This window comes from Parus major, chromosome 2 (assembly GCF_001522545.3).
Source record: "Parus major isolate Abel chromosome 2, Parus_major1.1, whole genome shotgun sequence".
Lineage (NCBI taxonomy): Eukaryota > Metazoa > Chordata > Aves > Passeriformes > Paridae > Parus > Parus major.
This window is the reverse complement of record NC_031769.1, coordinates 45,498,584-45,513,145: the sequence shown is the minus strand read 5'-3', so window position 1 is coordinate 45,513,145 and position 14,562 is coordinate 45,498,584. Positions and strand designations below refer to the sequence as shown.

The 14,562-nt window shown below is 32.6% G+C and overlaps 1 protein-coding gene across 7 annotated transcripts in view; it reads right to left on the bottom strand.

Moving 5' to 3' along the window:
* Positions 1-14,562, bottom strand: part of BBS9 (Bardet-Biedl syndrome 9) — a 281,332-nt gene that overhangs the window by 204,459 nt on the left and 62,311 nt on the right. For all 7 annotated transcript variants that reach the window (XM_033511950.1, XM_033511949.1, XM_033511954.1 and 4 more), the window contains 4 exons: positions 12,312-12,452; positions 10,153-10,248; positions 5,762-5,934; positions 3,807-3,959 (listed from right to left, as the gene is read on the bottom strand). In XM_033511950.1, coding sequence (XP_033367841.1) covers positions 3,807-3,959; positions 5,762-5,934; positions 10,153-10,248; positions 12,312-12,452 — 563 coding nt within the window. The remainder of the gene's footprint in view (positions 1-3,806; positions 3,960-5,761; positions 5,935-10,152; positions 10,249-12,311; positions 12,453-14,562) is intronic.

The following is a 14,562-nucleotide window of genomic DNA, read 5'->3' as shown; positions in this document are numbered from 1 at the left end:
AACAGCGTCATCAAAGAATAGGAAGAGAACTATACTACGTATGTTGGAAGTCTGTAGATACTTCCATCATGTGAAGATCATGATTTGTCTTGCTTTTTCTGAGGTTTTTTTTTAATACAAACAGAAGCAATGTGAGGTAGAAGTGATTGCTTTGTAATTACATTCTTTTTTGTAAACTGGGACTGCTCAATCTTGTCTCAGATTCATGTTTTAAGTATTTAAAATTGGTTAAAGAACAGTCAATGCCCTAGGAGAACTCCACCCCATATTTAAAATTCATCCTCCTCTTCCTTCCCTAAAAAAATGTAACTGGTAGGCTTCCAAACAGGGTCAAACACAGCTTACAGCTAATATTGCTTATATTCAGTAGGATAAAATCCATGTGGGTTGCAATAAGAAATTGAAGCATCTAATTTTTATGACGTTTATTAATTCCAGCTTGTACCTGGAAATCCAAGTAATGTTTGCCAAGAGTCAATGCATGAAAATTACGATTTCAGGGTAAGAACTTGAAGCTACTGCCAAACTATGAATATTTTTTCTCTATTATGACAGAAAAAACATTGTAGACATTAAAGATCATTAAACTACCCTTTCAAGCAATAACATGTCTAGTAGGAGAGCATTATACAAAGTACATGCTGTTTACAACAGCTACCATAAAATTTGCTGCAATCTCATTTCATATTTGAAGTCCTTTAAAATACAAAACCTATATGGAATTTCAACTACCATTCAATGGCTTTTAAATGTATCTAATTAAAATCCTTTCCTAGGGCAAGTTCTAGCAGCATGTCCAAGTGCACTACTAAATTCTTTTCAGCAGATCAAGAATTTCATAGGCATATAAATAGCATCTATTGCAAATTTACTTTTTTCATTATTGTCATAGCACCTTCCTACAAATCCTTCTTAAAGATCATAACATTTCCTATTTCAAATGTACAAGACTATTATGTACATAGCAGCTGTCCTTTTCCTTCCAGAATGGAATACCTGATGTCACTATTTGTTAGCTGTTGTTAACACTCACTTCAATCTATTTAGATCTAAAATACTACTTCAGAAAGTCAGATTCTAGAAGAAAATGTAAACAGGGCTATAAAACTAGTAAGCTTTTTATCACTACACACACTGATGCCTGCTTGCACATTTCATTACTGTCAAGGTGGAAAGTAAAGCTAAAGTTTCCTTATAATAGACCAATCAGTAGTTTTATTGGGGCATTATATATGGGCTGCCTTGTTGGTAATGCAAAAAAATTACTTAATAAATAAAAATGCTTTTTACCAGGGAATGAAATGCAGCTTGATTAATTTTCTCCAGTTTGACATCTATAACTTTGACATGCATTGTACATTTACCTACATATCACACAAACAACAGTTACTTGTAGTTAAAAATCTGAAAATTAACATTTACAATCTTCTTTAGTTGTAAAATTTGAATTGGTTCAGAAATTCATAACGATTTGCAGGCAGGCAAAGAAACCATACAGAACATGTTTAAAGTAGGTATTTATCACACCTAGGCAATGAAACTACATGAGTTGAATATTCATTATTTTATTTATATTTTAGAGGTTGTTCATGAAAAAGTTATACATCTTCAAAGAAATACAGGCAGCAAAACAAGGCATCTTCATATCCCTGTGGATTTGCAGAGGTTACGGTACTAAAACTTCAATTATAAAAAAATCCTACACTATAATAGCTATTTTACCAAGAATGTAATTCATATAGTGCCCAAGTTCTGAAGATTGTGTTAAAAAGACTAATAAAATCACACATTCACTAACTGGAAACCCCTTTCTGCTCTAGATGAAAAGATTTGGAATACACTATAAAACCAAACTACAGACATTTCCTTTCTGAGTACAAAATGTACAATGTGAGAAGTAACAAAAACCTTGCTTTGCATGTAACAATCACTTTAGCGAAAAATAAGGGAATAAAACAAGGCAATTTTTTATTTTCTCATTATAAAGATATTTAACATAAGAGAGGAGGATGAGATTCTCAGAAGCTTATAAGAAAATTAAAGGCATACTTATTTCAATATCAAAAAGCTACAAGCCTAAAAGAATTTTTGGAGTGAGACTTCATACTGTTCACATTTTAACAGCCTCATTATTCCTTTTCAGAAAACACGTTTATCATATTTTGAATACCTCAACTATTTACATTACAGATACTTGTCCAAATAAAGACAGAATATGATACTGAATTAAAGAAAACAAGGTCTTTTCAAATACAGAAAATGCAACATTGAGCAATTTCATTTCACCCCCAGAGAAGAGTCAATATTAAATCCTACCACAGCTCTCACTTTCAAAACAACACATGCAGCAGTGGGATCTCTATGGCAATCATCATTTTACTACACTTTGTTTATAGTAACAATAACATTTCTTTTTTCAAAGGGGATTCCCACAAAGAAAAGAAATCACAAAGGAAATCTATCAAGTTTAAACAATTATGCAAAAATGTAAACATTTGTTCTTTGAAAAGAAATCTTTTTCCTCATTTTTCTTTCAACTACACTAACTCCAGTTCAAAAAGCCTACAATGATAATGTTAAGAAAAGTACCCATCTAATGTTGGTTTGAAGGACTTTATAAAATAAGCATTGGCAATAGGCATTTATTTCAATAATATGACTTTTGCCATATTCTCAGAATTCAGTTTTCAAATCAACTACACAAGAAAACCGTCAAAAACATCCCAGTTGCTCTTAAGTTTCAAGGCAAAAAGTTCTACACAGCAAAAGCAGACTCAAGAAACTCACTGAAATTAATCTTTCAGGCTTATTCATTCATGCCATTTTGAAGTGTTATAGAATAACCCATCTAGCACAATACCTAGTATTTATTAAAGGAACCAGAAAATCCCCACTTTCAAGCTTAAATCATCTCATGTGAACTCAGTAAAGACTGCAATATTACTGTGAACTCAGCACAGACTGGAATAAAAGCAAATCTGGCTTACATGTAAACATATAAGAAAAGGCAGTTTTCTCCAATTTAAAGAAATGTTTCCTTAGATTAAAAAGTAGGGTGAAATACTTCCCCTTAATACCTTTGGATTTTAGTTGTTGTGGTATACAACACCGCAAAGTGTTATATCTTTTTTCCAGTAAGGATTCTAATTGTGACTCAGCTTCTCAAACAAGGCATGTCAGAAATTAAAATCAGATCCTCCAACGGAAAAGCACAAAACACTTAAAATAACTTCTTAACAAAGGGGACATTGCATGAAAAAGTTACCCTAAAGCAACACAGAGCTGAGGCAGGATGAAAAATTAATTTCTTCTTTGCCCAGTATGGGGATGGCATGGGAAGGATTTCTTTTTTAAAAATACTGTTCTGAAGATACCACATTCTGAAATGATTAGAACATAAATCCCCATAGGAAGGACATGGTCAGTCTCAGACAATTTTGTTGTGAATGTTACACTAGCCAAATCATTCCAGCAGTTTACAGTGTACCATAAAATATTTACACAAGCTATGAACTATAAAATATTTTCACATGAACTATAAAATATTTACACTATCAACATCAGTTAGGAAAGAATGATGTGCTGTCAAGCTGGTATGACCCAGGAGTAAAGATTTTGTGGTCACAGATTAAATAAAACTATTGCAAATCATCTGGAAAGCTACAGGGACTATTAGGTTAAACAAATTACTGCTTCCTGGTCTCTTGGATGGTAAATGTAACCAGGAAAGCATAGCTTATGTGCTTTAAGCTGGGTTTTACCAACAAGATAAAGAAAGGTTAGGCTCATAATCAAAGTGTACTGACCTCTCTGAATGTTCCTTCTAGCAAGGTGTCCAGATGTTGAAGAGGAGCTGGAGTTTTGTCTTTGAATCGTGTCAGCAGTCGTCGCTCAATAGCTCGAAACTGTACAGCCCTTTCAGATAACAGCTCCTGATATTTCTCAGCATTCAAACGTAGCTGCAATTTAAGGGTTTTCAAAATTTAAGGGTCACATACATTTCTGTATGCACATTCCAAATGAAATGGGAGAAGGATAGGAAAATTTTTGAGACAGCATAATACTGAAATATGATGTCATTTACGCCAGTTGCTTTATACACCTTGTAAAGATCGACACTTTGAAGAATTATCATGTGCCACTGATATCAAAACTAATTGTCAACAGCCACAATAACCTCTGAAAATGCATAAATATCTCAATGAGAAGCCAATTAACAAGAATAAAATTTCACCAAGACACAAAGGCTTTCTCTTGTTTTGGTGTGCTATTTACAACACATACACAATGTACTGGACTTGATATTCATTGCAGTAGAAAGCAAAGGGTTATTCCCTTAGCATGAATAGAAGTACTAAATTGTGTACAGTTCAAATGATTGTCTTTTTCTGAAGTTAAATCCTTTTTCCCTTTATCTATACTGATTAGCTAACACCAACAAAATTCTTGAAGTGTTCACAAAAGAACATTTAAAATAAAAAATGATTAGAAGATAAAATAGGAATTTTTATTATCTGGGTACTTGATGTACTTTGCAGTACATGCCTTGAAAATAAAAATTTCTAAAGATGAGTCTTTCAAAAAGCTGTGATACCACCATACAGCTGATGTTATAACTAGCAGAAGAAACATCAAGACACACAGCTGTCCAAATGCAAGAAAAAGTGGCCCAAAATGAAGAGAACAGGTAAATTTCTTAAATTTACATTTCTTAAATTTACATTATATTTTAAAATAAGAAAATGTCATTCTGCCTGTACATTATTATGAAAAACTGCTTAGAGGTGCTATGGAAAAAACACTATGAAGTTTTACTAGAAGTAGTAGGAAAAAAAGGGACATCTCAGGTAAGGGATAACTCAGGTCATATTCTCCTAAGCTTGCCAAAAAAACAGTGTTGAAACTAACAGGGATGGAAGCATAAGAATGCCTTTAATAGAACATTTGACATTTTTTTAGATCAGATAATTACAGTAAAAAATCAGAAATTTCAAAAGAGCCAGCTGCAACATAATTAGAGTCTAAATTAGCACCCCAGATATCACACCTGTATTTAGAACTTCAATGTATTTAAGCTTGTTATACTATCTAAGGAAGCCTAAGTTTAAAGTATTTCTACAATAACCATCACCTTAAAAAAATTAACATATTTTACTCTCAAATTAGTTGAAAAACAACAGAATAACTACTCAAGAGCTTGAAATATAGACCAGGATGTAGGCTGACTACTCAAAAAATCCCAGAAAACCCCAATGACAACTTCTATCTTTCCGTGTGGTGACAGCTACGCCTCACAGAAAATTTGGGAGCATGAAAGAACATCCAGTATTATTTCTCATTCTTGCATAAATATGTTGTTGCTTTTGCCCAAATACATGAGTTAATAGAAGTTTTCAAATAGCTATTTCTCTTTTTTTATCGGAAAGATATGGGGGAGAGAATGCATGCATTTTATTTTATTAGCTATTTCTACAAGCGAGCTGAACTACTGCAGATTTTTCATTGTCACCTGCATAGCCAAACAGGAAAAACTAATTACATTTCTTTTATTTCTGGTCTGGCAAACTTTCTTGAGCCTCCAATGCTACTTCTACAAGGGCAGATTTTTTAAAATTGGAAGGGACTTCCCCTTACATATAACTTTGTATTTTCTGAAAGCCAAATGCCTGTGGATACTGTAGTTCTAATCTGATTAATCCTTGCACTTAAATCCAATTTTAAACTAGCAGACCCTTAGCAACTCATATATTATGTAACATACCTCAAAATGTCGATCAATTAGTTCAAAATATTCTTGCAGGGGAATGGAACCAGAAAAGGTACATGCGAAATCCTTGCAGTTTTGCTTCTTGAAATGCTCTTCTAGTCGGTGTATGAGCTCTTTTGTAACCAGCCAAAGGTCTTCTAACTGATCACTCTGAATCCTGTATCGTTCTTTGATTAAAAGAACAAATACAAGACTAATAAATACAGTTTTCAGATATATAAATTTTCTATACAATAGTTTAGCTAACACACAAATAGAACTTGTATCCAAAGTCTACATGAGATTTTCTTTAGATATGCACATTCAAGAGTGTTAAGAAAATACTAATATTTTATTGATTGTATTACATTTCATTTTAAATACAACTAATATTAGTAGAAAGTGATTCTTATCCAACTACATACTATGACTTTGGAAATATGGTTCAGTGTAGAAATGAAAAGCATTAATATAAACTGAAGTGAAAAAACAGATCCTGATAGCTAGTGTTATCTGTCCCAGCAAATTAATTTATCTTATTTCTCATTTTTCATTTAGTAAATTTCAAAGTACCAGGTTAGTGGAATGAGATTTTCTTTCTAGTTCATGTTTGTATAACCCTCTCTCCAGCTTCTAGAAAATCAGAATTAACTAAGATAAATGTTAGTTTCATTAACATAATTAACTGCTATTAACTAATAAATGTCGAGAAAAACATTGTGGAAAATCATAGCAGCCTTTTAATATTAATTTCTTGAGATAAAGCATTTCCAAGCATGAGTTCCTTACATCTTTTCATTACACATCTGCCAATAACTAACAAAAAAAGGATAGACAGAAATGCAGCTATGGGTATTTGACACAAAATCGTTCCTTTTTTTGCCCTTGTTAAAAAAGTTCACAGTAAATCAAATTAACCAGAATTCTTTTAAACTTGAATGTACTTATTTTAAATTTTCTCAACATTAGTAATTCAAGATTGTTTGACATTACCACTGGCATCATTCCCAGGATATGTATTTCACTGAATACAGAATGACAAATTCTGTTTACAGTGTAACAGGAAAGAAGCAAGTTTTATTTAAAAACACGCTTGTTAAAGAAAAGAACACCATCTGCTAAAGATAGCATTCAACCTAATATCCATTTTTTAAACACTCACAATGCAATGGCTGGACTCACTTGGATGTACCGTCATACTTTGCCTTAAGTGATTTTTCCATGATGGAAATTAGCTCAGATGTTTTCAGGCCAAATCAACAGTCATTCCACTTATAATTGACATATCTAATACATTAATGGTTTAAAATGAACAAAACTAATTTCCTCCAAATTGTGCATTTAGTTTCCATATACTGCTTGTTGGTCAATACAAACACAATCTAATTTTACCATGGTCTGAGTAGAGAACATTGCAATCATTTGCTTTACATGATCTTCCAAGTCACAAAAAAGGCAAATTAGATTTAGAAATATTACAAAACTGAGAATCTGTAGTTAAACTAAACACATGCTTCAAACAGGAATACAGTGAAAAAGAAAAAAGAAATAACTGTGCTTCTGTTCATCCCATGCTTTTATGATGGTTAACCAACTTGAATAAGCTCCATTAAAGGAAATTAAAACAGATTTTCAAAAAATTCTCTATCAGAAAAGCAGGAAACTGAGGGGCACCCATAGATTAAATAGGTTACAAAGTCTTTTCATGCTACAGTAGGCTGTCCAAATAGCACAACCCACGTTAGGAATAGCTGTTCTGCCAGTAAGAAGTTTAGAAGATTCAGTTCATTTCTCAGCTAGAAAACCCACAACAGAAGAAAAAAAACCCCAGCCACAGTTAGCAGTCAAGTCTTCCTAACACTTTTATTACAAGTCAGTTTTAAAAATTTCAGACAAAAAAAAACCTTAAGTTTTAATCTAGCTGGTGTGAGCTGCTTTTAATATATATCTTCTGTCAAGATGTACTTCAGGCTGGGCTTCTTTGGAGCATTCTTGACAAGCTGAAGTAATATCTTCAATTGCTACACTGGTCAAAATGGATTAGCTAATAGAATTAAAAACTAACATGAAAACAGATGTTGCTTCTGTTTGCAGCTTCAGCAATGAAACCAAACTGAACCTGACAACCTTCACTGCTACATGCAACTCTTCCCATTCAGAACTTAAAGTCAACTTGATATGGAATATTGGAAAAAGAGGTCTTCCTCCATTGTCTATGATAAACTCCTTTCATGGAAAACCAGAAATAAGGCTTCATCTTAAAAACTTATTTTACTTTTCTGAAATACCATTACTTCTAGTCAAAATTTATCTACACATACAGGTTTCTTTTTGAAGAACATTAAATGTTCTAAATTAAAATGCTATATAACCACTTTTACAAAGTATAAGCTCAGTGTTACTTACACAGTGCAGTAAGTACCTATCAAATAATACACAATTTCATCTACATTCATTAGTTTCACAGATCTGTGCAGTCAAGCACAATCATTTCAGTATCATGATATTCTACCAAACAATGCTTTTGCGTTGCGTTATCAATAGTCTCTGTTTATAAAAATATTCTGAATTATGTTTGACTATCAGATATTTTACAAATATTTACCTTTAAATAAGTTTTAGCTAGGTAACATTTCAAATGAGCAAATTTCCCCTAACACCTTCTCTAATCAACTCAGTTCAATGCATGAAGTGGATGCTGGAAACAGGCTGCTAACATAGAAAGTAACATCATACTACTCATTTGTTTTCTGAAGTTAGGATTCCCATACACAGTAAATGAGTAGCCACACTAAGAGAAACAGATATTGTGCAGCTCCTTTGTAAAGTGAACTTCACAAGTAAAGCAGTGTGGGAAAGTTTATTCTAACACTGTAAGCGTCATTCCTTGCTAGTGAATAAACAAACCTGAGAGGAAAAGATTGAGGATTGGGGGTAGGGGTGCATGAGATTAAAAGTTATGGCCTTCAGTAGAAACTAAAATATATTCATTACATAGAAACAAATTTGTCCTTACAGCAATCAGATTAAATAACCATGCAAGAAAAAAATCCATATCAAAGATTTAAACTGCAGTCAAGGAAAAAGTTATTTGTAAATCAATTCTTTAGTTTTTAAAAACCATCATTGCACTTCTACTTTAGTTAAAACTGTTTAAGATCCCTTATTTAAAGAAATACTAAAAACAAAGTAACAATAAAACAGCATGTAAATAATGCATACAAAAAACAATACAGATGCATTTGATCCTTAGAAAAGTAAAATTCTTGGTACATGATTCTTCTTGATTCTTGGTACAATGAAAATTACTCTCCAGATGGTTTTTGTTTTTAACACACATGATTACATTAAAAAAGGCATTAAATATTATCTCGCAGCTCACAACTGACCCCATCAATACTTATATAGCCCATCATGAACATGGATTTCTGAAAACAGTATGGAATATTATCCCTGTGTTGAAAAAATTTCATATCAACAAACCAAATTGAGATTTTTCACTCAAAGCAGTTCCCACTAAGCATTCACACAGTGTTCCAACTGAACCCTCTGCAGTGCACAGTTGTTTTTCTAGCTTTTCAATTTGTAGTCTGCTGTATTAAATGAAGACTTTGTGCTCTGCTGGCATGGAAAATGCTAAACACAATTGAATTTATTTGGTTCCAAGCACACACCAAGAAAGAGTTTAGCAAATTGAGCAGTTGTACAGACCACAACCATAAACTCTTGAAAATTAAGAAAACCTGTCTTTTTCAAAGAGCAAAATTCAGGTAGCTGGAACAGGACTATTTTAATCACAAACTGCTCTATACAAGAGATACTGGACCAGGTAACAACACATCTGCATGTCTGTTCCCACACTCTGTAAACATAATAAGAAAGATCTTGAATCCATAATCTCTTACTTTCAAAGATATACAGGCATCTAAAAAGAAGAGATGGGCATTTAGTTGGATGTCAAGAAGCAAATAGGGTCTGATGCCTAATTTAAGTCAAGGATTACTCAGTCAGTGGGAAGTTCAAAACTTGCTTTTTAATCCCTTTCAAAAATTTCAGTAGGTGACTAATTCCAAACACAGATGTTGAAATTCCTTTAAGATGAGAGATTTTTCCATTATAATGACACTATTAGTTTATGAATAAAAAACATTGCTAAAAGCTTTAAGAAAATCCAATTTCTTCAATTGGATTTTCTTAAAGTGGTAGTGTACGCTATTTTGAGTATGATTTTTTTATTTTATTACACAATTTTATACTTAAAAGGAGGTAAGAAACCATCAAACTTTGAAACTCCTGCATTAATTTTCAAACACTGATTATCCTTCTTTGTATGATCCACATTTTCATGTAGTGCATATTCTAATGGATGATCAGGCTTCTTTTACTCTAATACTGATAGAACTTACGTGATGTTTTTGAAGCAAGAAGAGTGGTTTTTGAACCTGTTAAAAACTGAAATCCCAGAGCATTTGCATGGTCACCCTCAGACAGATCAACAAAATCTGAAAAAGAAAGTTAAACACCATTTTCTGTAATTCTATGCTGGCATTCGGCAAATCTCAATCCATAGCCAGGACTATATCAATCTTTGCACAAACAGATGAAAGAGATTGTTTCCCTTCTAAGGGTTCAAAAGTAACAAATATCAGCAGTTTGGTACACAATTCCTTCATTCATCCAAAGGGAATCCTGTTTCTCTTCCCCAGCCTGAATACAAAAGATTGGTTTCCCAGAGGTTCACTCTGTGCATTCTGAAAGAACTGCAGTTAGTGTAGAGCCCAAAAACTACCACCTTATGCAAGGTTACCTTTAATTCAAATATTTATGAAAATTTTTGCAAAAATTATCAACAAAATGCTTAAGCCCACTCTCTTTTTAGCTTTCAGCACAGAGCAAAACAAACATCCAGTTTGCTAAAACAAACATCTAGTTGCTAAAACTAGCTACTCTGAAATGTTCATCCAAGTCCACTTTTCTTTTCATTCCATGTATTGGATTATATCAATTCAAAAGATTTAATTTTAGAGTACTATATTTGAAAAAATTCTCTTTTTCACCTCTACTCCCACTACTTCTCCTGAAAATACAGCAAAACAGGGAGAAATGATACAACTTTCATCGCTTTCACCAATAATTCAAATTTTGTTCATAGATTACATCACCATATTAACATAATAAACAGCATACTCTTTATTTAATCACTGTAAATGGAATTAACAAAAAATCAGAAAAATTTAATGCCTTCTTGGTCCTGTGCTTGTGTTGTATTCTCAACAATGCATCCCTAGGTTAAAAATAAAATAAAATGTGCTATTCTGAAAGCATCATTGTTTAGCCATAATGGAAGCCCATTAAAACCTCAAAATAGACACCCTTAAAAAACAAACAAAAAAAAAAACAAAACCACAAAACAAAACAAACATACATCACTGTTCTCAAATACAGTGTATAAGCTTTCAAAGAGATCCACCTACTCCTTAAAAACAAAGTTGTTGGTTCATACAGCTCTCAGCATATTGTTCCAGAACCTTAGTCATCTGAATTTCAAAAACTTAATCACTGCCAGACTGAACTTACTCACAATCACTTTCTAAACCCTGTTTATTAATTTCTTCTTGTGCTAATACGATCATCTACACCCATGATATAGCCACAAAATATTTACTGAAGTCAACTGTATTCTCTTTTTTTTGCCTGTGTATTATTAAGCTAAATGAATCACTTCCTCTTAATTCTCTTGAAATCTCTAGATAACATTTTGCTACACTTTTGAGTTATATACATTATATTTTATTTAATATCAGCAACTAGCACTCAGTTTGCCAGTTTGATATTGGTTTCCTGCATGGAAACATTTTGTGTAATGCATCCTCAATTTTTATTTGTTTGCTTGTGATTACAACATATTGTACAACAGAGTATTCCTGTGGTAACTTCCACCTCCCCTCTCTTCCAAATTGTGAGCACATAATTATAGCAAAACTTATTTTCTTAGCATCACACTTTATAGTGCTCAATTCATTCTTCTTTTTCCAGTCCTAAGTGGAAATTAACTCCTCCTTCATGCTACTTTAATATAATGCTGAAGAGAGAACATAGCTTGGGTTTGCACATTAGAAAATAATGCTATATCTTCTTTTTGGTCCAAGAAGGCTACTGAAATTTTTAAATATAGTCAGCTTCAGACTGATACATCAAATATTCTACAAGTCATCCTCCAAAGCAACTATACCCTTTATGTACAATATTTACCACTTCTGCTTTGCCCTGCTCACAGTTTTTTAAATAAATGTCAATGCTTTCCCTCTTACAACACCTCTTAAGCAATTTTATGTAAAATTAATGTCTGCATACATAAAAATTAGATCTATACCATGTCAAGAACTCTGCATTTTTACCAGAGGCAGGTATACTACCCCAGGGATAATTATTGAAATATTATGCCATCATTTCTTTCAAAATATATTTTTTAATATACTAACATGAGCTTTTAAATTACCTCATTACTTCTGGACAAACCATTCCTGTTGGGAGCTTCTAACACCTTCAATATTTAAAAACCTACCTGGAAAAATGGTGACAAAACTGATGGGAGGTTTGTTGGTATCAATAGTTAGCTTGTGGTGTGCTGATTTTGAAGGTTGAGCTGGAAAGCAAACTAACTTCAAAGGCAGACTGAAGTTACACTGTGAAACTCTTGGTATTCCTAAAAGGAAAGAACACACATTCATTTTTCATTTCTACATTCTGAATACAGGATACTTCATACCACTGTCCTCAAAGAGGTATAACAAGGTATTTCATGTGATTAAGCAATGCATTAAAACCAAACTATATAAAATGCTCCTTTTTTTAAATTTTCCACCTAAAATATCTTAAATTTGAATACTTCTAATTACCTTCTCAAGTGAAGATTTTTATATGTATGGGAAAGCAAGAATTATTAACAAAACTGCACACTGTATTTATACTAATTAACATGCAAAGGAGATTAGTTTTATTTAATTCTCTAGACAAACAATACCACTTTAACATAAACAACAGCTGTGTGATTACTCATGATGCTTCAAATACAGAATTGAAGCATCAACATTTTCATCAGGAATATCACAAATAAATGCTTTTTATGAGTATATTTAGTCTTTTTTTATATACTCAAATAAAATCTATGTAACCTTCATATTATCTGTCAGAATTTTGTGGCTTAGAAAAAGAATGTATCCAATGGAGGTTATTACCCAAATGTATATTAAAATCTTTCAACTTATTGCATCATAATAAAACAGAACTATAGAGCAAACTGGCTACTGTCTTGAATATTGGGATCTACTATCACAACCAATTTCATCAGGATGGTGCAGGAGAAAAGAGGAAGTTTTAACACGTTCAGAAAACACATTGGAGGTGTCAAAAATTTTCTCAGATATATAAATACTATTTCAAATTGCAGGCATGGCAGCAATCGCCTGGTATGTTCTAAGCAAAAGGCAAAAGTGCTCATTGCTATGAAATATGGAGTGCTTGCTCTGTTAATAAGACAAATTGTGGGGTTTTTAAGGAAAATTTTTTGATGAAGCATCAACAGGAAAACCTTAACATAATAGATTTTTAGAGACAATAAGTTACTGTCAGGAAAGTCATGAAACCGATGGCAACACAGAGGTATATATAGAGAGTATAAAAATTGAGCTTAAACATCCAATAGCCATCCAAGAAACTCTTTTTGCTAGTAATTTTGTTTGTTTGCTGCTTCTCAGAGCTCTTCCAATGAAAAAAATTACTTCTAAGAATCATCTCAGGGTAAAAATGCTACCATAAGGCTCAGATTATTCCCTGTGGCTGTCAATTCACAAGCTGTTATGGCTGGCTGATAATGCCCCCAAGTAACTATTCTGCAGCAGTTTATAAATATAAAATCATAGAAAACTGAGCAGAAAACTCATTCATATTGAAGACAGGTCTTCAAAATTTGAGTATCTCCAGGTTCCAAGGAAAATTTCTAAAGGCATACTTAAAAATAAACCCATGATCTGTCAGACTGATTAATTCAACTGTATCTTCATCATATGATAGGAGAACTAAAATTTTTCTTGATGACATCATAACACAGATACCTTAGTAAGTTAGATATGGAGACTTATCAACAAGAAAAAATTAGTAGTAAAAGTAGGAAAAATTATTTTAATATATTTTTTATATTCAAAACAAGATATTTTTTCTGGTTTTTCGGACCAGCTTTTTCTACTGCTGTCAGTCTGCCTCATCATAAACATAACTGTTCAATATTTCAGACAAAGGTCAAATCAAAACTAAATCAAGTCTTATCTAGTGTTTGGAGGAGACTGGGGGGATTTCTAGTTGATTAATCTAAAAGAGCTACATATAAGAAAAACAAACCAAAAAGTTCCAACAAAATTCATCACTACAGTGAAAACTTGCTGGGAAATGTTTCAGGGTATTTCAGAATTGTAAATGGTAGTAAGGAAACAAAGTAGTAGCCACGTGAGGGAGTCAGAATTTCCTCCACCCATTGATATTCTGTCTAGCAACACATCTCACTTCATTTAGAGCTGTGATACTTTGTGAGATACACAATTTTAGGACTACAATAAGGAAAAAAGAAATGGAAATACAAATTCATATTCTCCTCTATTCTGAGACAAAACAGATGATGTCTAACATTATCTCATAAGGTACTAGTATTTAAAGGCATACTATGCACTTACCTGCCTATAAGTATTTTTATTTTAAGTTTTATTACCTATAAGTAATAAAACAGCCACATGCTCTGTAGATACTATTTCATTTCCAAACTC